Source organism: Aspergillus affinis, assembly GCF_023601865.1.
Source record: "Aspergillus affinis strain CMG 70 chromosome Unknown NODE_132_length_96952_cov_88_517781, whole genome shotgun sequence".
NCBI classification, from domain to species: Eukaryota; Fungi; Ascomycota; class Eurotiomycetes; order Eurotiales; family Aspergillaceae; genus Aspergillus; species Aspergillus affinis.
The window spans coordinates 1-23605 of record NW_026515913.1 but is presented as its reverse complement, the minus strand read 5'-3'; the positions used below and the strand labels follow the sequence as shown (position 1 = coordinate 23605).

Below are 23605 nucleotides of genomic sequence, written 5' to 3'. Positions count from 1 at the left end.
AGGTTTCGTCCGAGGGATAAGTATATGCTGTCTTGTACGAAAACTTTCTTGGTTTGAGATTCCGAATTTGACATGTAAACAGGTCGCCACTCTCTGAGTTTAACTTTGATGAAAAGTCACTCGTGTCACTCCAAGGAATGGTAATCCCTTCACCCATTCGCCTTGTGTAATTTCTCCCAAGACCCATCGTGCCAAGCTCTTTCGCGAAAGATTCAAACCACCCCTATGATTCGGTCCTGCATAACCAGCCCAGACCGGAAGCTCAGCTGGCCCGTCAGTGAGGTGCGGAACGCGAAAGATCGTCCAATCTAAGTGCGAGGCTTTCTCGATCACCGTCTCCGCTATGCGAACCATCTCCGCGTTTCCCTGTGGAGCAAAGAGTTTTGGCATCATGCCGTAGATCGTCAGTTTCCGGTTACTGACATCTCGACCCTCCACCCAGTATGACAGCGTTGACAGAGCTAAGAGCCGCTTAATCTTATTCTTCTCCATTGTCTGAATGACCGTGGGGATTGAGTCGGCTATCGGCGTATCAACATTTCGAGTGACAATGGCTGACGCGGAGACGTATGCGCCAAGGAAGGAGACGACTGTTGTAACAGAGTGGGCTTTCATAGCTGATCCACCTGCAAATCTCCAGATTAGCCCTTAACTGAGATACCTAGCGACCAAGAGGGTCAAGGTGGCCTGGAATACCGGAAACCTTTACCTGTCGCGCCAAGCACGAGGATACTTTGAGATTCCATGGCAGAAGACGCGGTCTGTCGTAGAATCTCAAAGTAGTTGTTCTTCTCAGAGTTCTGTGAAGAGAAACAGCGATTTTGTTTACGAAACCGGGAATATGAGTCCATTATGGGGCGAGATGAACCTATTCGTTTCTCCTTTCTCTTCACCTCGGTGTCTGCCAACTCCGACCCGACGGCTTAATAATGGATGTCGGATTTGGATACGAGCTGAATAATTATCTACAACAATGATTCGCAACCTTTAGTTATGCTTATAAATTATCTGCCTATGTGTTCTATAATAGCTTGGATGTCATGAGCCCGAAATTACTTCGACCGGTTGGGAGCGCAGGGCATGCATTGAATGCCGTTCTAGGTAAGTTATAATTGAGCAATGCCAATAGCCAGATAAGGAAAGAAGTTTCGTCATCTTGGCTCTCTAAAATGTCGGACAAACTTCAGTCAAAGAAGGGCAAAATAAGGGATAGCGTTGGGATAAATTACTGTTTTGCAAAACCTTAACAGGGAGGAGGGTTTTTGATAACAAAGCAAACTTTCCAAGAATTGTGTGAACTCTCTGGCCCACTCACTATCTGGGAGATCAGCCATTTTGACGATCATCGGTCTCCGCGCGATCACTTCTTGACTGCACTCATTACTCTTGGAGAAGGCTACCACAATTTTCATCACGAGTTCCCTTCGGATTATCGCAATGGTATTGAATGGAATCAGCTTGACATCACCAAATGGATCATTAAGACTTTCGAATCTGTCGGACTAGCGTCTAATCTCAAGCGATTTCAGGAAACCGAGATTGAGAAGGGCCGTATTCAGTAGATGTACAAAAGACTACACAAACGGAGAAGTAGCCTGGATTGGGGCAAGGCTCTTACCGAGCTGCCTGTCATGGAATGGAATGTGTTCCAAGATCGAGTAAATAGCGAAGGTCAATTGTTAACCGTTATTGAAGGAGTTGTTCATGATTTCTCGGGTTTCATCTATGAACATCCTAGTGACGAATTGATGATTCGCTCGGCATTAGGAAAGAATGTTACATCTACGTTCAATGGAGGAATTTATGATCACTCAAATGCGGCAAGGAACATACTTTCCAGTATGAGAATTGCAGTATTACGCGGTGGCTGTGAAGCCAGGGGACTCAGGTGAACTACCTAGAAACGGTCAATATTGCTGCTCGCATTGATAGTCTCAGCAATTTGTCGAGTGACATTATGTTGACTATCTTGCATCGAGAGCAGTATCTTGTCAAATTGGCTTTTCACATGCACATATATACATTCCTCGAGCGGAGTAAAGATATATAGAGTTTTTCGCGATGTACCAACATTACAGGAAATTCAACTCTCATTTGTTTTTTTTTATTTTTTATTTTTTGATTGGGTTCACAAACGGAACCAATCCCAACCTGTGTTTAACTCCTTGCTGATTTCCTTCCCTGTCTTTAGCAATCTTACTTTCATACTTCAAGCGGCTCTTGCGTAACCAGATCCCTTCTTAACAGGATCGGACAGTAATAACTTAGCTTTTCCCAACATTCCATTCCCCAATCGGCGCAAATGACGTCCGTCAATCTCAGGTGGACATTTTGCTCGAGATAGATATACCAATTTCTCCGACTTAATTAATTCTCTTCTACTTCTGATTCTCGTAGTTCAAGGCCGCTGGAATAGCCATTGCAGCTGCGATCTTATACTGTGTATCTTCCAGCCCGGTCCATCAATTCGATCCCATTGATACTTCTCCACTCAACTATAGCCCATAATGACTATGGAAAAAGCAACCGAGTCGCTCTTTCCCACAGATACCCCTACGTGGTCGAAGACGAAGAGACGAGAAAAGAACCCTAGAAGTTCCAAACTCACATCGCATTCCCCGATCGTTTGGTACAGCTCTGCTATAATCATGTCGATTCCTATCATTACTCTCGCTCGCGTCTTTGGCCTCCCTCTATATCTCAGCACATTCATCCTGGTGGCTTTCTACACCGTTGTTGCGGCAGGACCATTGGCAGCAGGTATTTAGGCCGGACCTGACCGTTTTAACCTACTGACTGGATTTTGCAGGATATCATAATCTTTCCGGAATGAGCCAACAAGCACAGACGGCTGCTGATTGCTATAAAGGAACTTACACATGATATATCAGTTTATTTCCAAGATGTCTATGGTTTTCTGATTTATCCTCGTTTCTTGTGACCAACTACGATGGATTACTGCGCTATATTAATTGGGATTAATATGAGCTAGATTTTTTCAAGTGTGTTTATAATGATTTCAAGGATTTGTAACTCTGATGAAACCTGAGTACTGAACTGTTCACCAAAGATCTATCATAAGCTGACAGCTTCACCTCTTCCTACTCAACCCAGTCGAAAAGGGTATGAAGTAGCCGCTCTTTCGGCTGTGACGTTCGTCCCGTCTCATTGCAAATCTCAGAGTCAAATGTTGGTGTTTTTGTGATCCTGACCCTTTCATCCTGAGTTTTAGGGCCAGCATTCACACTCTGTCTGGACTGTTCTTCTCTCGAGACCGTCGCTACGGAAGAAAACTGTTAGTCGTTGCTAGTATACGAACAAAAGTCGCATGCCGTATTCCACTCACCACTGATAGCCGCCAACATGCTTGGCCTTGGGACCGGTCTGCTAGGAACGTATGCAAGCAACTCTTTAGCATAAGCAGCGGCTGCTAATGCAGCATATCCTTCCCATTGTGTATTTTTGTGCGAATCCGCATAATTCGAGATACCACAAATAGCCAGACAAGGAAGATCCTGGACCACACCGGCAGAGACTCTTTCAAAACATAAGGCACCTGTATCTTTCCCCAGTCGCTCTCGCGCGGGGCCATGCTCAACGAGTGCGTTTCCCGAAGCAATCGTGCCGTAAAACGTTTGGGGTTCTGTGTCCTCGCGTTGGGCCCTTTCAAGCTGAACCTCAGATAGGGACTCGCCACAGTTGGCTCCAGCAGGACTATGCTCTCGCTGGACCATAAACAACTGGTCATGTTCCCTACCGGGGTGCTTGAATCTGCGTTGCGTACGAGCCGTGAGCTGGATTGCTTCGGTCATATATACGGGATACAGAGGGTCATTTCGCAAGGCAGCTGCCCTCATTTGGTCCACCGCGGAAAGCAGAGCTTTTTGATTCCGGTAAACGATATGTTGAGTCGTTCCATTATCGCCGATACGGCCCAAGTCGAACTGCAAAATCCCACCAAGTGCGTCGGTCGGATAACTAACGACAATATCACCAAGGCGTATGTCGTTCTCCGGTGATGGAATGGCCCCTCCGATGCTGATAACCAGGGCGGTACGTAGCGCTGGAAACGTTCGCATCATGTGTATGGTAGTTGCGGTCGCCGGTGTGGTTCCGTGCTCTTGTCCACCGACGCAGACAATGACAACGAGGTGCCGACCTACGCGACCAAGCGTGTAGTTGTTTGTGTCTAAATCTTCCTGCTCATCTGGTGGACCATATTCCTCATCTAGCATTTGTTGCGCAGCAGCAGCCACGATCTGGTCGGAACATATCCAGCCGATCTGATACTGGTCGAGGGACGAGCTGGTCATCATATTCCTGTGGTAATGCGTGAAATGAAAGAAAAAGTCGATTGGGCTCTTATCCTCGACACTGAATGTCAGAGCCAAATATAAAGCGGTCGCAGGACAAGGGTGTGAGAATGGGTGACTAACAGCACGAGGCTGGGTAGGCGCCATCGAGCCTTGCGGGAACGACAACATAATGAAAAGATTTGATTGATCAGAAAGAGGTCAGCAATTTTTTCTCGAGCAATTCCGATTAAAATAAGACGCCATCCATCATTGAGCACAACGTTTGTCAAATCCTGTTAGATCGATCATTGCCAGACTGCGTGCGGGCGTTATGCTTTCCGTTAGTGGTGGAAGCGAGTGTTCTTTTAGTTAACTAATGACTACAGTTGGCTGGTTTCCAACGGGGCGATGGGTGGAAGGTGTTCTTTGTTCTTCGCATTGTTGCTGCCTTAGCGCCGTCGGGCAGGCTGGGGGCTGAGAGTCAGGGGCTATAACCCACGCGGGCTGAAACGGACACGAAGAAGCCATTTCAAGGACACACGACACGAGAACTGTGCTTCAGAAGTTTAGCAAATGAACTAGTTCATTTTGCTCACAAAAATGGACGATAACAGGGACATCATCTTATATCTAGGCGACCCAATCTGTTACAACACGGAGCTGTATGCCAAGTTCGAAAAAGAATTCATCGTCATCCGCCCATCCAATAGGAGAGAGAGCGAGAAGGATTCATAAAAGCGCTGAAAGAGAAACGATGGCGCGATTTTCGTGGCATTATTCGTCCGTCCTGCGATAGTGGCTGGGAAATGGGAAAGTGGAATACACCACTCATTCACCTTTTGCCGCCTCTTTGTTCAGCGTTTGCCAGTGCGGGATCGGGGTACGAAGGGGTTGATTTGAACGTTATGGGAATGCAAGGTGTGTGTAAGAGTCTCTTTCAATTATTGGAATCGAAAGGATTGACGACCAAGTCAGCCATGTCATATTACAATGGAGCCGCCGCGGCGAGTGAATCAACAGCGGATATGGTATGTAGCCTTGTGGATGCCGGGGGCGAAAGAAGTTGACAAAACACGCCTAGGCTATCTTTCATATCATTTCGGTCTTTCGGAATATGCAGTGGTCCATTGAGGGCGCACTTTCAGTTGATCCAAATCGATGGAGAAATGCGCATGAAAATGTGGCTCGCAAGGCATACAATCCGTCCGGACAGACGCTCGGGATCATCGGACTGGGCCATGTCGGATCGTAGGTTTCCTCTCTTCCAATTTAAAAATATCCGAATCTCAGAATGACATTGGTTGCTAGCACCATTGCGCGAAAAGCATTCGGTTGTTTCAACATCAAGATCTATTATCACGACATAAAGCGCAAGAAACCAAAGGACGAACAAGCCTTGAAAGTCGAATTCTGTGAAAAGCTAGAAGATATGCTTGGACTTGCAGATTGCGTTGTCGTGGCCACACCGGCCCTTCCAGTATCGATCATCACCAAGGCAGCATTATGGCGATTCAAAAAGGGGAGTAGGCTGGTGAACATTGGCCAAGGATCGCTAGTAGACGAAGACGCGCTTGTTGTCGCGTTTGAGGCTGGTCACCTTTCGGCTGCGGGGTTAGACGTCCATGGCAATGAGCCCTATGTTCATCCGAAGCTAGCGGTGATGCGCAGCGTGACGTATGTTCCAGACCTATCGCCTTCACTTCTGCACGGAAGCATTGAAACAACTGACTGACCAAAGCGGATAGGTTGACTTCGCACACCGGAGAGGGGACGATTGAGACTGAGATCGGATTTGAGAGGTTGACCATGGAGAACATTCAACGACACTTCAATCCTAAGCCTATGAAGTCGCTTTTGAACTAGAATCAAAAATGGAAACATTCGATGATTGAGCAGATTCTGAGGATTGAGCGGGTCTGATTCGATGACTAGGACAAATCGAATGTTTTAGCCCGACCATGTTGTTCCCATTCCTCTCTGATCACGCGCATATATTGCTGGTGCGACGCATCTTCTCGAAGAAAGTTAGACAGTAACAAAGCAAGCTGTTCTTCCGTCTCGATACCCATGTTAGAAAGAATACTTGACAGCAGGGAAAGGGATAACTCCCGAGCTTCGAATGGCAAAGAGGCCGTAGCGAGACACAGTGCCCATGATTTAAAGGCGGGCGTCAGCCAGTTGCAGGTTTCACTATCTCCCAGAAGCTCTGTCAATCGTTTCAATATTCCAAAAAGACTAGAGGGTAACTCCTTGAACGCGGTCGCCGTAAACAATAAAACGGCAACTCGACATGTCTCCTGCGCTCGGTTTATAGGACTGCTTAGATCCCCACAATGCATGGATAAAAGAGCATATTGAGCAGATGTTAGTGAAAATCGGATCTGCGCCGCATGACTTTGGTCCCTAGTAAAACGAAGTGTTGATGTGTTTTCTAGCGTCGCTTGCAGAGTTAGGATAATATTTTTCAAACATTCATCCAGACCCAATATAACGTCCAGGTCCCTAAACCCCAGTGGGAGAGACAGATAGCGGGGGTTGTTCAAGGGCAGCTCTTCGTAGTGTGGATTGAAATAAGGTTGGCGGGTGATGATGTCCACAGAACCACAGAGGTCCGCACTATGTGGAAGCATTAAACATGACGAGAACTCGTCAACTGTAGGGACGATGGCATACCGGAGGATTTTACTTTTGATGAAGGGCTTGTCGTCCAAACTACCCATCCCGCCGCGCAGATCCACGAGCCTTTTCAATCCTGTCATATGAATGTTCCATTCGTTACTAGACCCGATTGTTTTCTGATTATTAATTAGTCATACCACGAGAAATATCGATTTTTTGAGATTAGCAAACCTGGATCATGGCTAATGTGGCAATAACAGCCAATGTCTCGTCTGATACATCCTCACCCGTGAACGTGGTTGTCAGTTTGTGGTTCACGATTTTCATAGCCTCATTTAGATGTCTAATGAGAATGGGACATCCTGATCTAAACTGCGACCTGAATCTGAAAGAAGCCGCACATCCTAGCAGGATGTTTAAAAGGGCTGCGTCGTTGAATGCCAGTGGTAACCAATAGTCTACCATAGGGTTGAAACCTGTCCTTTCTTCGATTGAGTAGAGAGTTTTCCAACAAGTTGTGCTATCTGCGGTCGACAGTCAGTGGCTGAATGATCTCATAGGGATGGATTGGATACACACAGAAAACCAAGAGGTCATGCATATAAGGCTCGAACTGTATCGGCATCGTGTTAAACGGATCCGCACGACCAAGCGATAATTGCAATGGTTGGGAGAACAAGGGCTCTTCAAGAACCGCTATCTCGTCTTTCGCGGTACCAGGGATATTCCTACTTTGTTTGGGAACATCCTGTACGTAACTTAGCATTGCTGTTCGTCTAATAGTCTTACGTGCTCCTTGATCAATCTTGCGGGTTTGCGCATTGAGGTTGATAAACTGAAACTGGTCATCGTCTCCGTATCTAGCCCCTCGCTCAGCCGGATACTTCTTCACTCTTGTCTGTACATTGGATCTCTTTCTTGCTATTACAGTATGAGCACAGGTCCGTCCAAAAAATAGGATACTTACATCCTACAGGCCTCCCTCTTCGCCTTGGAACTGAAGCTTTGATTAGGCCATCGACGTAGGGAAACACGCAAGCGGGGTCAGTCGGCGATGACGAAGCCGCAAACACTACCTCACTCGACCCGTTGGTCATGATGGAAAATTCGAGTCGTGATGGAAGACAGTTGGGTTTGTGGGAAGGCCAGAAAGGGAAACTGCTGGGCAAATTAAATCGAGCAGATCGGGTTTAGCGTCGGAGGTCCGGAGATCTACGTAATTATCTCCGAGTACTCGATCTAACCCGATTGGTTTGCCAGTCAATAATAAATTCATCCGAATCGGGTAACTCATCGACCCTCCTGTCATTTTCTAGTCCACGCCCTCATTCATCAGGCATGGCGAAGAATGTTCGAAACGTAAATTGCGGATTTTCCTCTAATTTCCGTATTAAGTCCATGGCTGTGGATGTGATTATCTTTTGGACAGTGCATATACTGTCCAGTCTCTTCGACTATATATCGCCCACCCGCAGCCACCGTTTGGAAAGCAAGCACAAAAACATAAAGATTATCTGTCAAGTTACCCCTTGATTCAACATGTCAGATTATAATAGGTACACAACAGGAGAGCAAGTCGCCTCGGACTGTCGCTCCTCAATCGAAAACAAAACCGTTCTTATCACTGGCGTCACATCCGGCGGGCTGGGTGCTGGATTCGCAACCATCATCGCTCCATACAGACCCTCAGTGATCATACTCGCAGCAAGAGACACATCCAAAGCCGAGGAAACAGCTCAACAGATACAAAGTATAGCTCCATCAGTCGTCACTCGCATCCTCGAGCTCGATCTCAACTCCCAAACGCAGATTCGGAAAGCAGCGAAGGAGGTGCTCTCGTACGAGGAGCATATCGATGTCCTCGTTAACAATGCCGGTGTTATGGGCCCGCCATTCCGGCTAACGGAAGATGGCCTGGAGAGTCAATTCGGCATCAACCACATCGGTCATTTCTTGTTCACAAATCTGATTATGAACAAGCTCGTCGCGCCAGGAAAAAGCGCGCGGGTTGTAAATGTGGCAAGTGATGGGTATCGAATGGGACCTATCCGGTTTGAGGACTGGAACTTCGATGTAAGAGGGATCGCTAGAATGTGTCATCTGAGATAGGCTAATGAGTTGAAATAATAGGATGGAAACACGTATGACCCCTGGCTGGGGTATGCTCAAGCCAAGACAGCAAACATGCTCTTTTCTGTCTCTTTGGCTCGGAAGCTGGGGAAGGTTGGTCTCGTATCGGTTAGCCTTCATCCTGGTGTGATCAACACAAATCTATTGAGGTACGATGTAGGCGCGTCTGTTGACGCAATTGGTACGTGACTCTTTAAAGCCAAATTAGATGGCACTGATAGAGTTGTTATTAACAAAGACAGTAAAATGGGACAAGCTGCAGGGAAATCGCTCTTACTGGGATGGGTTCAAATGGAAGACCATGTCGCAGGGTGTAGCAACTCATGTCGTTGCCGCGTTCCATCATATGATCTCACCTACTGGTTAGTACTAAAGATTTATCAATTCGAAGAGTGCTAATTGCTATTCGAACAGAAAACAACGGCAGCTTCCTGTCAGATTCGACTGTCATCATCCCAGAAGACATCCGGTGCTGGGCCAGAGACGAGATAGAGGCTGAAAAACTGTGGAAATTGAGTGAGAAAATTGTAGGAGAAAGGTTTCACTACTGAAGAAGAGGGTGAATGGGGCGGTCCAAAGTCTGCTTTTAAACTTCATTATATCCTTGGATGTAACAATACTCTCACCGGGCGTGGAAAACTTGACTTTACAGAAAGCAGTTCCAAATCGCCGTCCGTTTGCATAACAGTCAATTTCAGATAATTGTTTTATACGATGACGATTGACAAAAAGATATCATACAAAAAGACCCCCGAGTCATTCATGTCCATCTTAAACGACAAGGCTGCAGAGTAAACTGCCAAGGCCTGTAGAATGAACAGAGGAATGATCCAGGACCACTCAGGCGTCTCATCTGGAGACCCCAAAAAATGTGGACCCGTCATTGGCCCTACGTGGGGGCCTGTTCTCTGAATACGAACTCCCAAGGACAGACTGGCCCCTGAAGGGTTTAGATTCTAGCTGCCCGGGTTTGCAGGGTTCAATCTCATTTCCCTGATGAGCTGACTAGAGACACCTGTGATAGGTGACCGAGACTAAGGCTTGGGCGGTGGCTCTGCCCTACGCCGCGCCCTAAATCCAAAATCTTGCTCCTATAGGGGATGGAAGAAGGGGCGATATAAACTATTTCCCTCAGCCCCGTTTCTTTCATGGGAAGTCTTTATTTTCTATCCAAACAAACCCCTGAATCCCCGGAATTCATCGCCGTCATTAAAAAAAAATGTATCTCCCCAAGCTTGCTTGCATTTCTCTCTTCGCCACCATTGCTGCATCCGCGAGTTACCAGATATCCACACAGCCCCCTTCTTTGGACAATTGCTGGGAAGCCTCGAAGAACATTGATGAGCTTCTGAGCTTATACGCGCAGCAGGGTGAATCCTGGATGGAGCAGTCGCGGGTAAGACTATCCATACGCCAACGTTGTGCCCTAGTTGGCTGATGATGATGCAGGATGCCATCGGCCAGATTTTGCAGTCAATTGCGGAAGCAGGAACCACCATCAAGCGGAACTGTGAAAAATTGCAAAGTATCGGTGACAAACAATCGTAGTACGCATTGCCCGTGACACTGATAATGAATATTTCCTTTCCTTGCTAATCCACCGGGCAGCCAAGAGGCCGAGCAGAATGCCGCCGATCTTTTCGGAAAGGGTAAATAAGGTCATCACACTGTAACCATACTTGGAGGTGTATGACTGGGAGGGCATTGGTGTTGAACTAGTACTGACGTAGTGATATTTCTCGTTCACGTTTTGCCCTTCTTATTCCAATGTCACTCTTTTCCACGTTTCTATCACTATTTGTCCACCCGCTTTCCTACCATTCCCCGTTATTATAACCCCCCAAAGCGAACACCTCGCAACTCATTGATCATGGAGTCCAGTAGTTCACCAGAGCGAAGCCAAGATGAGTCGAGCTCTCTGTTTTCAATAATGAGTAGCTTGAACTTACACTTACTCGCTAATAATTCTTTTTATTTTGGAAATTTATGGGTGATGTTAACTTTCTGCTTTTGCCGCTCTCTGCCAATAAAAGGCATAACTATGATTCACGCATGAATGAAATAGTTAACTTATTTTGTTCGATGAGTCACACTCCCCAGTTTCTTATGCTACAGCCATGCCAGATCATTCTTTTCTCTCATACCCAATCATACCACATTTATCACAATAGACTGCCTTAACCATGCCAACGCCATCAGTGCTCGGGCTGTTAGGAGTGCTCCCGCCGGAGGTACGCCTCTGTATATGGGACCTTCTGGTTCCACTGGATTTTTCGCGCCGCTCAGGCGAATTTAGATGGAAAGGCAAATATAAAAGGGACTGGGACAGTGATTGACCGGGCAGCCGGCTGGCTATCATGTGTACGAGCCAGGAACTCCACGACGAGATATCCCATTACCTGTACGGCAATTTCGAACTCGGGATCAATATCACATCGAGCATCGCCCCAGGCTCCTGGATCGAGTTTGAACTTCCAAGAATACGCGCTAAATGGCAGGTCGCGAGCGTGACCGAGGCCATTACACGAGAATTCGGAGAATTCCCATTTCACAAGGTACATGCAACGAAGCTTTCAGACCGGGGCCAGGTGGTACTGCGCTGGGAGAGACTTAATCTATCCATATCTTTCCTATCAGTTCGCCGACCGGCTAAGAGAATTACTCTGGTATTTCAGAACGAGAAAGATCTCTGGTTACGGGATCAGAGATGGAGACGCAACCCGGCCTATGATCATGAAAGCTTGGCACTTCAGCTACTACGTGTTGAAAACTGTTCGGACATCCGCATACCGCAAGCTGAAAATAATAAGGAAGGTTTGGTTTGGACTTGTTATCATGATGCCCTTTCGCATGTTTTCCCGCCGACGCCTCCTGAACATGGTAGCAAGAGTCCAAACCGCCCGAAAGACACCACGCTTGTGCGGTACGTTCTTGATAGAATCGAAAAGCGAATGGAGCGCAGGATTACACGCAAAATCCCGGACCGACGGCCGAGCATATTTTGAAACACCGGAAAAAGCAGCCACGTCTGTCTATCCCGGAATTATGGTTGTTCAGTCCACAAGCAATCCGGAGACACAAGCAGAGAGAGCAACGACATACGAAGAAGAGAGTTAAATATTGGCTTGGATACCTGCTTGACGAGGAAGATGAAAAGCCCTGCCAATGTGGTCCGGAAGCGCACGAGGTGAAAGAAGTTGAGATCACTCACAAATATGCACCAAATAAGTATCCCGAGCGGAGTTATGATTTCACTGAAAGTGAAGATGATTGCTACAACTATACGACCGAGGTTTACATCCGCCAAACTGACCCGACGGTGCATTATACTTGTGGGTAGCCAGCCCGACTAGAGTAGTTTCATCGATTTTCAATCCATTGGTTTCTCTTGGTGGGACCTAGAATTTTGGGGATTTGGACCTTCCGTTGTGAATGGTCTCTAAACAATTACTTTTATCTGCCATGGCATACTCGTTCTTTTTTTTCCTCTCCTACCTGAGCCAATAAATTTGTGTTTCGCGAAATACCCTCGGCCAGCAGCCATGCGGTTACTATGTTTGATGAAATGAAGACTATAAATTGAAGAACAGAACTCTGAAGAAGGCCATTGATAGCAGAGTCATGATCGCTGCTATTAGATGTAGTTGATGCGAACAACATGCGTAGAAAAAGCACCAAACTGAGTGGATAGAATTTCGGACGCCCATGAAGTATGTACATTCCTTCAAGTGTTTCAATCCACCTTTGCGGGCCGAAAGACCTTCGAATCCGCTTTTCGAATTAAAAAGCAAGTATTGATGACCCCCAGATTATAGATATCCCGATCCACATGTTGATGAGAGAAGAAATAGTCTTTCAAGCTGGAGACCTTTTCCAAGATTTTACATTCTGGCCTACAAGGCCTATATAACACGCAGTTCTTTGAGGTTTGGCATATCCCTATGGAGAAAATCCAAGGCTTCTTTCCAGTCACCCTCCGATAGATCGATCTCCGAGAGCTCTATCTCTCTAAGTTTGGGATGCTTCTTCAAAAATGACAACAAAAAGCTTGCTGACATCTTGAAGTAGACGAATGTCAGTGATTCCAGATTAGGCGAATGAATATGTTCCAAAAAATCTGGACAAGGCTTTGAATTTGTTATAGGCAGATCTAGGAAGTTCATGTGGAGATATAAGCGTTTCAGGTTACAGAGGTTGCTTGCGAAGCTTGACGATATAGGTGTTGCAGCAGGGGCATCGATTGACTTTGACCAAGATTGCAATTTTGGTGATATTGATATCTGGGACTCACGAGAAGCCTCACTAATCCAGGTGTGGATCCCGAGTTCCTCCAGTGATTCTACGAGCGTCTCGGAGGGAAATAATTTGAACGGCTCCTCAAGGATCTGTTGTGAAAGGGATCTATAGCCGATGGTGTTGCCAATGTACAGGGACTGAACAGGGATATCGCTCTTAAGAATTGCGCACATACTCAGAAAACATGTCCGGGCGAACTGATCAGAGTTGATGTCGTGTTCCTCTGGAGGAGATTCTTCAAGCTCTTCAAACTCTTCATTTGTGCCACCCCACCCGTGCCGAGCCTGTTGTGACTCCATGAATATTAGAACGTTATCCATGCGGCGAAATGCACGAAACGTCGCTTCCAACCATTCGGCGACGAATCGATCTGACACATCTGCAATCTCCTCCCGAAACCTTTCAATGTTTTCTCTTCTTCGCAATAAGCTCTCATGTGTTGAGTCTGGCTGCGCATCAGATACCCCGCTTTCAGGCACATGATTTGAGAATGCAGGTGTCAAGGTCCCTGCTTGTAGATCTACTTTGAGAGCACACGCGCTAATGTAAATTGTCGTGACGACCGAGCCGAACGTCGGATGGCTCGCCAAGGCATGTAATGAATCCAGGCTCTTCCGTGTTAATACGACGCTCCGATCTCTGCTTATAGGCAGGCGGAAGAAGGGCCCAGAGCATTGGTGTGAAACGTACTTGTTGGTCAAGCGGAGAGCCAAATGATCTGGTAATGGCAGCTCCCGAAGTATGAGCTCCCATATCTCGAGTGGAAGGCGATAGATTAACATTGTATCGATGTGTCGATGTGTCGAGAGTGTGAGGGGAGATGTCGCTCGATTTCCTGCTATCAACAGGGAACGCAACAATGTTCCTCCGATGACCCGAACCCGCTAAACCCAGTATGGATTTCTGTTTATCGCTATTGCAGCCTAAGGCATCCACCCACCGTGCCACCTGGACAACTCTTCGGTAATGAAATCTGTTGGCCGTCTCTCTAGGCGTAATTGCTAGTAATGTTACCCATAGGAATATCGAATGATGAAGGTCTGATTCTTTCAATCTAGCTGCAAACGATGGTTTAAATACATGAAGAATAATAAGCAATCTAGCCTAAAAAGGCAGTTAGAAGAGACATAACTTTTGAACCATGGAAATAACAGAAAACTCTGCATAATCCTCGGGAATCGGTAGTTACCAATACCGATATCCGGAATAGGAAGGTCTCCTATGTAACTAGCGGTCACATACGGTTGACAAAATCGCAGTATCCATCACAGTGAGCTGAGGTTCTGCGTACTAACTGAACAGACAAGCAGAACCGTCTAGTTGACAGAGCGAGGGTTAAAGGTATTTCGGCCTAGCTTTACCTTTACCGACTTGATTACAAGACGAACGGTCCGGAATTCGAATACAGTGAACCATTTGAATGTCCTTATTGTCGGAACAACAGGACCGTCCGAGACCGGTCTGAATGGAAGTATGTATATCCGTACATTCAACCATGTCTCCTTCCTCCGGTTAATGATAGTAGGCAGCATGTATTCGAAGATCTTCAACCAACGTATGCACCGCAGAGACATGCACGTCGCCTCCCTTCACAAACGCCATGAATGGTTTGATCATGAGCTGAATCAACATCGAAAGCGATGGCACTGCATTATCTGCTCTAAATTCACTTCCACCTCGAGGAACAAGCTCACTACGCATCTCCAGCGGGAGCACGGAGCAGTCGTCACGGCTGTACAGACTTCCACTGACCACTGATGCTGGAGGTAGAACTCAAACCTACTTTGGTGAAGCTGAGTGTCCACAATGCAATGACTGGAAGCCGACATCATGTGGACCCAAAAAAACCGCCAGATCATTCAGGCATCATTTAGAGAAACACCTGGAGCACCTCGCATTGTCTGCATTACCCAGGTTAGAACAAGACGACAGCACCGAGGACGGTGACTCTAGCGACATTCAAACTATTGGAGCTCCTATTCCGCTCCTTAAGTGTGCAATTGATAGCTCGCTTTCTATCTCCAAAATGAAGGAGCAATTACATAAGGAGGGCGCAGTCAACAGCAAAGTTTCTGCTAACCTCACGCGCAGAATCTCCCGTAGAGTTGGGGTAGGCCTTCCTTGATCGAGCGTCTTTAAAGGACAGATCTCAGATAGTCGAGATCATCTGGAGTTCCTCGACCCAGAAAACCGTCGTACAGTTTCCCCTGACCGTGGCTACGATCGCCAGCCCCAACAACTGGGTACTAAGGAAGCAAGGAGCTGCAAATCACTATCCCCTTCACCAAGGATCCCTAGAGCCTCGTACAGACAATCTTCGACCGGTTTGCGAGGCCGCAAATCTACTTCTTCAATTTCTCCCATCCGCAGCGTCAGCCCACTGAGCGCCCAGGGAACCAGGTCTCCACGGCCCACCGTAGACCCGAGACTATCAGCACCCGAGGTCCAGTGGACTGAGAGGGGGGGAGTGCGAGTTTTCGAATCAGAGAACTGAGATTATTAGCGCTTCCAAATGGAGTATACCGAGCAAACATCTAGGGACGCCGAGCCAACATCAAACCATCCGCAAAAGCTTCGAATCATTGAGAAGAAATCCCCTTAGGCCAGATGCGAACATGAGTGCTCAGCAAGAAAGAACTTCTGCGATATCAGTCAAGCGGAGCACATGTTGCACTCCTCTGGCGGACTTCGTTCAGTGAGCCAAATAGGCGAGACTGTATGTACGCTAGAGGATCCTTCATACTCGGTACATATTAGCTAAACGAACAAACTGAACAAACCATGGTTTCAAGGATGGGGTGACCGTGATCGAATCCAAGATTCTCTAAATGGACCATCAAATACGATAGGCGTGATAAAGCATGTCACCCTTTTTGTTCGGAGGCTGGCCCGTTCCAGAAAGGGTAATCTGGTCTGACCGAGTCATGTTGTAAACCTAATCTATTTCTCCATGCTTTATCTGAAACCCTTATACGGCATAGTTTTAAAACTATGCGTCAATATAAATTAGGTTACGTAGCCACTGATATACGCGTAATTGCACTCCACGCCTTACGACTCCCAATCAACGTGCAAGCATTAAATATATCAAGCCCTCCAAGCTGGGTGTTTCACCGAAATCTCCCCGACGACCCTGGATCGGCAGTAATCTCTTCCTGAATGAGGTGGTTCTTCAGCGGTTATATACGGAGTACGTAAGGTCAGATGTTTTCTTGGCCAGGAGGCGCACTTGGCGGCGGATGTGGATCCCCGGTTCATCGTATGTCCCGTGTGTAGGGTCCACATCGTCGTTTCGAGAATGTCACCTTAGACCCCTGGGATGTGTAGAGCTGTAAGCATAGACAGCTACGCCAGTATGTGGAGCAACACTGTGTATGCACTAGATTTAATTTACAGCTGAAAGATCAACAGAACCAACATATATTCCGAGTGCAGGGGACAGATCGATCAAGTCATGTGTTACTCAGGCACAGAATGATATAAAGCAGGCCGTCACCGCTGGATTGAATGATAGCAAGTCCACTCACTCGCTTAACAACTTTGCTTTTTTCATTATGCTCTCCAATTGTTTCATTCCTTTTCTTCTGGCCTCCGCCGTGCCGTCCGTCCTGGCTGACGGTTACAGCAACATCGATCGGTCTGCCACCGCGGGAGCCCAGTCTCTCCTCCGACTGATCCAATCCCGGTTCGGATCTCAGTATCTCTCCGGCCAGCAGGATCTGGCCAGCCTTCAATGGGTGCAGGGGAATATTGGCAAAACTCCCGCCATCCTAGGCAGTGACTTCATGGATTACACTCCCTCCTCTGTTGCGCACGGCTCCAGATCCAACGCCACCGAGGACGCCATCAACTTCCACCACCAAGGCGGCATCAACGCACTCGTCTGGCACTGGCGGGCACCAGCCTGTCTCTACGATACCTCTGAACACCCCTGGTATACAGGATTCTACACCGAGGCAACGTGCTTCGACGCCAAAAAGGCGCTCGCCGAAGCAAGTCACAACGGCACCAACTACAGCCTCCTGCTCCACGATATCGACGCCATCGCCGCTCAAATCAAGCGTCTCTCCGCAGCCAACGTTCCGATCTTGTTTCGTCCCCTGCACGAGCCGGAGGGCGCATGGTTCTGGTGGGGCGCCCAAGGGGCCGACACATTCCTCGAGCTCTGGGACCTCGTCTACACTCGCATCACGGTTCATCATAATCTTCACAATATCGTTTGGGTATGCAACACCGCGGACCCGGAGTGGTATCCTGGCAACGACAAGTGTGATATCGCGACGATCGATCACTATGCCGACGCTGGGGACCACGGAGTTCTGGAGAAGAAATGGCATGCGCTGTATGAAGTGACTGGCGGTCAGCGAGTGCTGGCGTTAGCTGAAGTCGGCGTCATTCCGGATCCGGAGCAGCAGGCCAAGACTAACACACACTGGGCCTACTGGATGACCTGGTCTGATGAGTTTATCAAGGATGGCAAGTACAACACCAAGGAGTTTCTTCGGAAAGTGTACGAGAGTCCTTACGTTGTCACGCTGGAGGATGCTCAGAAACATGGCAATGGAACACTCCCGCGTCGTCGCCGTTTCTAGGGGAATGAAGTTGCTTCACAAAACGTCGAGAGGGATCGCGGATGTTTTCATTTGGCCCTATCCACTTAGAAAGGTGTCGTGCCTGGTCTTGGGCTTATTGTTAGGTAGTTGTTATGTGGTGATATAGACACTAGTCGCTCTTTAAATCCATTCCGTGTTGTTTCCGCGCCAAGGCTGCCATTTATCATCGTCATCCCCAACCGATCTCTCAATCGATCGATTGCATATATTGATTACCAGATGCATATGTATATGTTAGAACGAGATGCACCGCAGTCACGGAATTGTTTCAGCGCATCTCGAAGACTCTAGGAACGTAGAGATATGGACTTGATTTGATAGTAGTTGTTTCTGTACATCAGTCCTTCTGCCCCCCGTATCGATGAGCAGAAAGTAATGAAATAAATTCTGGATAATTGGATAGGATCTTATATTCTAGATGATTTTCAATTTAGAAAAGGTTGAACCAAGATCAGTAAGGTATATTGTCTCACTCAAAAACGAGGTTCATCTTGAATACAAACATAACTACCGACAAATAAAGCAAACTACCAACCGAAAGGATTCCCACACTACATCACATGGTCGAATATAGCAGAAAGCCACCCTGAACAGCTATATAAAAAAACAGTTACGACACCTCATGACGGCCTTCACGGTCGATGACCGGTTACAACTCGTCTGTTATTGATTAGTTGAACATGTCCCCTCGCGATAGTCGAACAGGAATAGCGGGAATGGACTCACATGGAGAAATATGCATGAATACTCCGGTCTTTAATGTTGTCTCGAACGCCAACGAGAAAGAGCTCGGTCTCCTCCCTCGACCACCCAAGCACTTCAACCAGTAGGCCAAGAGCAAATGGCGACACGGCTTCCAAGTGCTGAGCGCATTGATACCTGCCGATCTCTTTGAGCTCCGGATCCTTGGGCCACGTGTTCATGGGAAGTCGAAATATGCGCTCCTCCACATCCACGAACCCGGCCTCTTCCATCCATTGTTTGATGTACTCTGGCGCTCTCAAGGTCTGACCGAGCGAGTCACAGGCTCGGAGAGATTCTTTCTCCGCAATTCCGAGACTCCACTCCTTTGGAATACTTCCGTCATCGCATTTTGCGGAAATGTCTCCTTCTTTAACCTCGAAGTAGCCTCCTGGCTTCAAGTTACTGGTTGAGTATGTTAGCCAGGATTTGATCCAGAATGAGTCAGTATCGGATTTATACTCGTATGCTTGGCGGAACAGGCGCGGCCAGTCGCGAATTGCCCCGTTCAAGTTCTGAATGTGAATTAGATCGAATAAGTGGCTAAAGTTCCAGTCGAGCTCTGCATCGTCGATCTCGAACGTGAGGTTTGATGGAACCCTGGCAAGTATCAGAAAACGCATGTTCTTAATATGCTTTTCTCGCGGATTATGCCAGAAATAACAAACCATGATGGCTGATTAGGCGAGATATCAGTTCCTGTCAATCACCCATGAGCTCTTGGCCAGTTCTTGCGTCGTCAGATAGAAACACATACCGGTAACGCGCGAGTTCGGATATGCCCTAAATACAAAATGAGCGACCATGTCGAATTGTGAAAATGATGACTTTACATTGCAACGTCCACTGCCCAGGTGCCAGTCCCTGTACCAACGTCCAAAATTCGCCTTGGGTTCTTGATTGGGGCGAAGATCAATTTTCCGCCGAACAGCATTCCATAAATGTGCTGTACCAAATCGTTTCGATGGCATTCCATCTTGAGGAATCACAGAATCAGTGAATAGATCATTTTCACTGTGGATATTCGGAGAAGGGCGCTAGGGAGATAGATTACGAACTTCATCATTTGGCAGCCAAAATTGATTCGATCCATATGTAGCGTAGCGGCGGCCATTCTTGTATTCATAGGCCAGGACACTCGACGTCAGTGAGTCGAGGGATTCACTATAATGAGGACCCCGTTAGAAACACCAATATGGAAGGGAAGGGGTCCGAACGTATCCGAGTCCAGGTCGTATCTCGACTGTTCTTCGCCCGTGTTGCTCTGAAACACATGTCAGCAAATGAAAGGAGGCGACAGAGGCGCATGGGATCGACGATCGTACATCGGGTTCGATAGGCAACATGGTAGATCGATCTTCAGTGGGAATTTCCATGATTGCTGGAGTTTGCAGGTTGGGGAGAAAGATGGGGAGGTGAATTTACGATCGAGCGGGGAATCTGTGGTTACACTTGTTTCTCCCATCCACCCCTGTCCATGACAAGACGCTAATTATGAACTAAACAGAACACAACAGGAGACCGTCATCAGTTAGCTCAACAGTTTACGCCATGCCCCCAGTATCGCCCGGCTAGCTCTATTGGCTAAAATCGCCCTTTTTCTGGTTTTGTGGAAGTTTCAACAAATCGCATTCGGGAATGCCTTGCTCCATCGGTTGGCTTTGAATGTTGGCTTTTACAAGGGACTATTTGCCAGCATTGGACTCTATCATTTGTTGTTCCATACGCTGCGAGCCTACCCTGGCCCCCGCGGCGCCAGACTCACCGGATCTGACTCCATTGGTTTAACGGTCTCTGGGTTCCAGTTCCACAAGAAAATAAAGGACTTCACCAGAGATATGGCGACTTCGTACGGATCAGGCCTCGTGAAATCTCAATCAATCATGTAGACGCCGTTCGTGATATCCATGGTCCGAACTCCAAATGCGTTATGGGCCTGTTCTACGATTTGAACTATCCTTCGAGGTCTCTGCAGATGACCCGCGATCGCTCATTCCATGCAAAGAGAAAGAAGGTGCGGGAAAAGGGGTTATCGACTACGGGTAAGTCCGGTCTTTCCAACAGAATCTTCTTTTTCGCTGACATTATTCCGCAGGTATGAGTGACCATGAGCCTCGGATTCTTGAACACTGCAATGAGATTCTATCGCGGCTTACTGAGAGGCCAAATGAGGCTGTCGAGATTACCTCGTGGCTCAATTTCTTCGGTTTAGATGTGATGGGCGGCTTGGCTTTTGGCAAGTCCTTCAATATGCTGAAGCAAGGAAAGCCTCATCAGTTTATGACTCAGCTAGGAGCGATAGGGCCTTTGGTGGCTATTCTAGGGTGTATCCCATGGCTATTTATTTTATTTCAAAGTCCCCCATTGATCAGCGCTAAAAGAGCTGATAATGTGGCCTGGTGTGGCAAGCAAGTCCAGGAACAGAAGATGGTACGGTGAATCACTCCCGGATACGACGAACAGATGCTGACAATGTGATAGATGAGCGAGTCCCGGGTAGATATTTTCATGTATCTCCTCTTCTCCTCCGATGATGATCCGAAAAAATCAACTATTCCTGATGGTGATCTGATATACGACTCAGAGCCTGCGGTCGTGGCCGGCAGTGACACTAGTTCTACGACACTGGCGGCCATTGTCTATCTTCTGGCAAAGAACCCCGACAAGCAAAACCTTCTACAACAGGAGGTCGATCAGATCTTGACCAACGCCGAAGATATTAGCTACAGGCAGATCGTCGGGAAGACTCCGCTTCTGGATGGCTGTATCAATGAAGCCCTGAGGATGTATCCTGCAGCACCCAGCGGTGTTCAACGTATGGCGCCCCCAGAAGATGCTATGATTGCCGGAAAAATGATACCAGGAGACACACTTATTTATACGCCTCCGTACGCACTGCATCGAAGTAAGCTTTCCATTTTTCTTTTTTTTTCTTTTCCTTTTTTTTTCTTTTCCTTTTTTTTTTTTTTTTTTTTTTTTTTTGCCTGATTCGCGCTGACGGATTCCCGCAAAGACCCGCGAAATTTCACCGACCCAGAATGCTTTATACCCGAACGATGGTACTCCCAGGGACACTTGGTTAAAGCCAAGGAGGCATTCATCCCCTTTCGGATCGGCCCGTATTCCCGTGTAGGGAAGAATCTCGCCATGATGGAAATGAGAATGCTCCTCGCTTGTCTCGTTTGTTCGTTCTCGTTCCGCTTTCCTGATAATCAAGAAGCAGCCATTGTAGAGGCCTTTGAGTCCGGCTACCAGGACCATATTGTTGGCCACGTGGCTAAATTTGAGGTTTTCATATCGAGGAGAGATCTCGCGTAGTTGGCTTTACGAATGACCTAGGCTAGTTCAAATTCCAATGAGAAACGGGTTGAGATGAGATGATTTCGCAATTAGGCCGTGAAATGACGGAGCACTATATAAGCCGATGAGACTAGAACAGAAAATAAAATAAAATGAGGAAAGACCGTGCTAACTGTTGGAGATAAGAGGTGGATCGAGAGATCCCTATCTAGGAAGCCACTGTGGGCGACGCTAGTCTACATATGGCAATGGAGACGAAGGGCTTGGAGCACCTCCTTAACACTAACATATCGATCTCATTGTAACAATCAATTGGTCTATTTATATAAAGGCACGATAGGTCTTTCATATTGGGACAGGGAGATCTCGGCAAATCATGCCTCAGGCAGCAACAACCAACAATGATGACAAATCTAGGCAACGCAGTAACGTGATTCCCGGCCGACCGGTCACCTCATCAAAACTTCAAAAAAATCACAATTTTCAACAGCGAATTTAGAACCAAAACAATAATAAAATTGACTATCTAACTCTCTCAGGACATTGGTTAATCCTGTGTCCTTTCGTATTACAGCCAGAACAAGTAAATTCGCGGCGAATGGTAGACATCTGAGGTAATTCAGGTTCAACCATAGCTTCTGTAGAAGTTGGATCCAAAGATATATAATTACTACTACTGTTTCTCTCAACACCAATATTATCCTGAATCTCTTCTAATTTCCCTAGACTACCCTTGTGAGCAATCTACTTTTTATATTTTATTCTTTTCCTTGCTTGCTTCTTATTTGCTTCTTCTAACTGGCGGCATCGATCGGAGAAAAAAAGATAGTGATAAAACAATCGGACTGTCATATTGTAATAGTGCTGAATCTCTCTTTTTGTAAGTGAAGAGAGATTATCGAATGAAGGTTCTATGCCTAAATTGATGCGAGATTTGGATTTCTCTAGCTTTTTAAGTGTCTAGAGAGAATTGGAGTCGCTATCACTGCCGGAAGATGGTAGTCGATTTGGTAGTGATTCAAGAGGTATTAAAGATTCAAGCTGAATATTTAACTTTTCTAACACATGATCCGGATTAAAAGGGACTAATCCAGTAGCTAAAAAGCTATTTCGAATAGTAATCTCTTTAAAAGTGTCATATCGCACTCCAGGAAAGATATCCAGAAAATCTTCTTTTTCAATCGAATTGATGTTAAGTCTCATGTATTCCGCTACCTTGCCTCCGTATAAGCGTTTTAAAATCTCAAAACAGCCTACATCAAGTGGCTGTAAAAGATGCGATACATGAGGTGGCATACAAATAGGGATAATATCATTTTTAGAGCATAGTTAGTCAATTTCCGGAATAAGATAACTCCTATGATCATCTAGTACTAGAAAACAATATTTTCCCTTTCTTAATCGTATATTTAGAATAAAATGTATTTTTAACCAATTAAGAGCAATCTTATCGCTTGTCCAACCATTTTTCGAGATATTAACTCGCCAGTCAGCTTCGTTAGGTAGAAAATTGAACTAACGATGCTTAAACACTTTGCCTTTGAAAATGATATATGGCGGTAGAGCGACTCCAGAAGCCCTTATACATTCAATTACAGTAACCCATTCGCG

The 23605-nt window shown here is 46.8% G+C and overlaps 10 protein-coding genes across 10 annotated transcripts; 5 read left to right on the top strand and 5 right to left on the bottom strand.

Annotated features, from left to right (window-relative positions):
* Positions 1-99: 99 nt before the first annotated feature.
* KD926_001626 (NAD(P)-binding protein) lies at positions 100-851 on the bottom strand (the record flags this gene model as incomplete). Its single annotated transcript, XM_053105194.1, has 2 exons — positions 100-626; positions 710-851. 2 exons carry the CDS (start codon positions 849-851, stop codon positions 100-102), a joined length of 669 nt encoding a protein of 222 aa, XP_052951594.1.
* Positions 852-3101: 2250 nt separating this feature from the next.
* On the bottom strand, positions 3102-4484 carry KD926_001625 (uncharacterized protein; the record flags this gene model as incomplete). Its single annotated transcript, XM_053105193.1, has 2 exons — positions 3102-3280; positions 3347-4484. 2 exons carry the CDS (start codon positions 4482-4484, stop codon positions 3102-3104), a joined length of 1317 nt encoding a protein of 438 aa, XP_052951593.1.
* Positions 4485-5272: 788 nt separating this feature from the next.
* Positions 5273-6158, top strand: KD926_001624 (putative D-mandelate dehydrogenase; the record flags this gene model as incomplete). Its single annotated transcript, XM_053105192.1, has 4 exons — positions 5273-5323; positions 5377-5543; positions 5604-5969; positions 6041-6158. 4 exons carry the CDS (start codon positions 5273-5275, stop codon positions 6156-6158), a joined length of 702 nt encoding a protein of 233 aa, XP_052951592.1.
* Positions 6159-6223: 65 nt separating this feature from the next.
* On the bottom strand, positions 6224-8011 carry KD926_001623 (uncharacterized protein; the record flags this gene model as incomplete). The annotated part of the gene is made up of 4 exons (XM_053105191.1): positions 6224-7090; positions 7146-7438; positions 7494-7835; positions 7882-8011. 4 exons carry the CDS (start codon positions 8009-8011, stop codon positions 6224-6226), a joined length of 1632 nt encoding a protein of 543 aa, XP_052951591.1.
* A 442-nt stretch (positions 8012-8453) lies between these two features.
* KD926_001622 (short-chain dehydrogenase) lies at positions 8454-9595 on the top strand (the record flags this gene model as incomplete). Its single annotated transcript, XM_053105190.1, has 4 exons — positions 8454-8987; positions 9045-9225; positions 9287-9406; positions 9459-9595. 4 exons carry the CDS (start codon positions 8454-8456, stop codon positions 9593-9595), a joined length of 972 nt encoding a protein of 323 aa, XP_052951590.1.
* Positions 9596-10263: 668 nt separating this feature from the next.
* Positions 10264-12384, top strand: KD926_001621 (uncharacterized protein; the record flags this gene model as incomplete). The annotated part of the gene is made up of 6 exons (XM_053105189.1): positions 10264-10440; positions 10494-10591; positions 10653-10693; positions 11216-11285; positions 11389-11967; positions 12102-12384. 6 exons carry the CDS (start codon positions 10264-10266, stop codon positions 12382-12384), a joined length of 1248 nt encoding a protein of 415 aa, XP_052951589.1.
* Positions 12385-12946: 562 nt separating this feature from the next.
* Positions 12947-14122, bottom strand: KD926_001620 (uncharacterized protein; the record flags this gene model as incomplete). The annotated part of the gene is made up of 1 exon (XM_053105188.1): positions 12947-14122. The coding sequence occupies one exon, from the start codon at positions 14120-14122 to the stop codon at positions 12947-12949; it is 1176 nt and encodes a 391-aa protein (XP_052951588.1).
* Positions 14123-16894: 2772 nt separating this feature from the next.
* KD926_001619 (glycoside hydrolase) lies at positions 16895-17932 on the top strand (the record flags this gene model as incomplete). Its single annotated transcript, XM_053105187.1, has 1 exon — positions 16895-17932. One exon carries the CDS (start codon positions 16895-16897, stop codon positions 17930-17932), a length of 1038 nt encoding a protein of 345 aa, XP_052951587.1.
* A 653-nt stretch (positions 17933-18585) lies between these two features.
* On the bottom strand, positions 18586-20070 carry KD926_001618 (class I SAM-dependent methyltransferase; the record flags this gene model as incomplete). Its single annotated transcript, XM_053105186.1, has 8 exons — positions 18586-18613; positions 18680-19294; positions 19363-19393; positions 19452-19477; positions 19528-19640; positions 19753-19858; positions 19912-19958; positions 20020-20070. The coding sequence occupies 8 exons, from the start codon at positions 20068-20070 to the stop codon at positions 18586-18588; spliced, it is 1017 nt and encodes a 338-aa protein (XP_052951586.1).
* A 599-nt stretch (positions 20071-20669) lies between these two features.
* Positions 20670-22012, top strand: KD926_001617 (cytochrome P450; the record flags this gene model as incomplete). The annotated part of the gene is made up of 4 exons (XM_053105185.1): positions 20670-20736; positions 20790-21124; positions 21176-21599; positions 21708-22012. 4 exons carry the CDS (start codon positions 20670-20672, stop codon positions 22010-22012), a joined length of 1131 nt encoding a protein of 376 aa, XP_052951585.1.
* Between the last annotated feature and the right edge of the window lie 1593 nt (positions 22013-23605).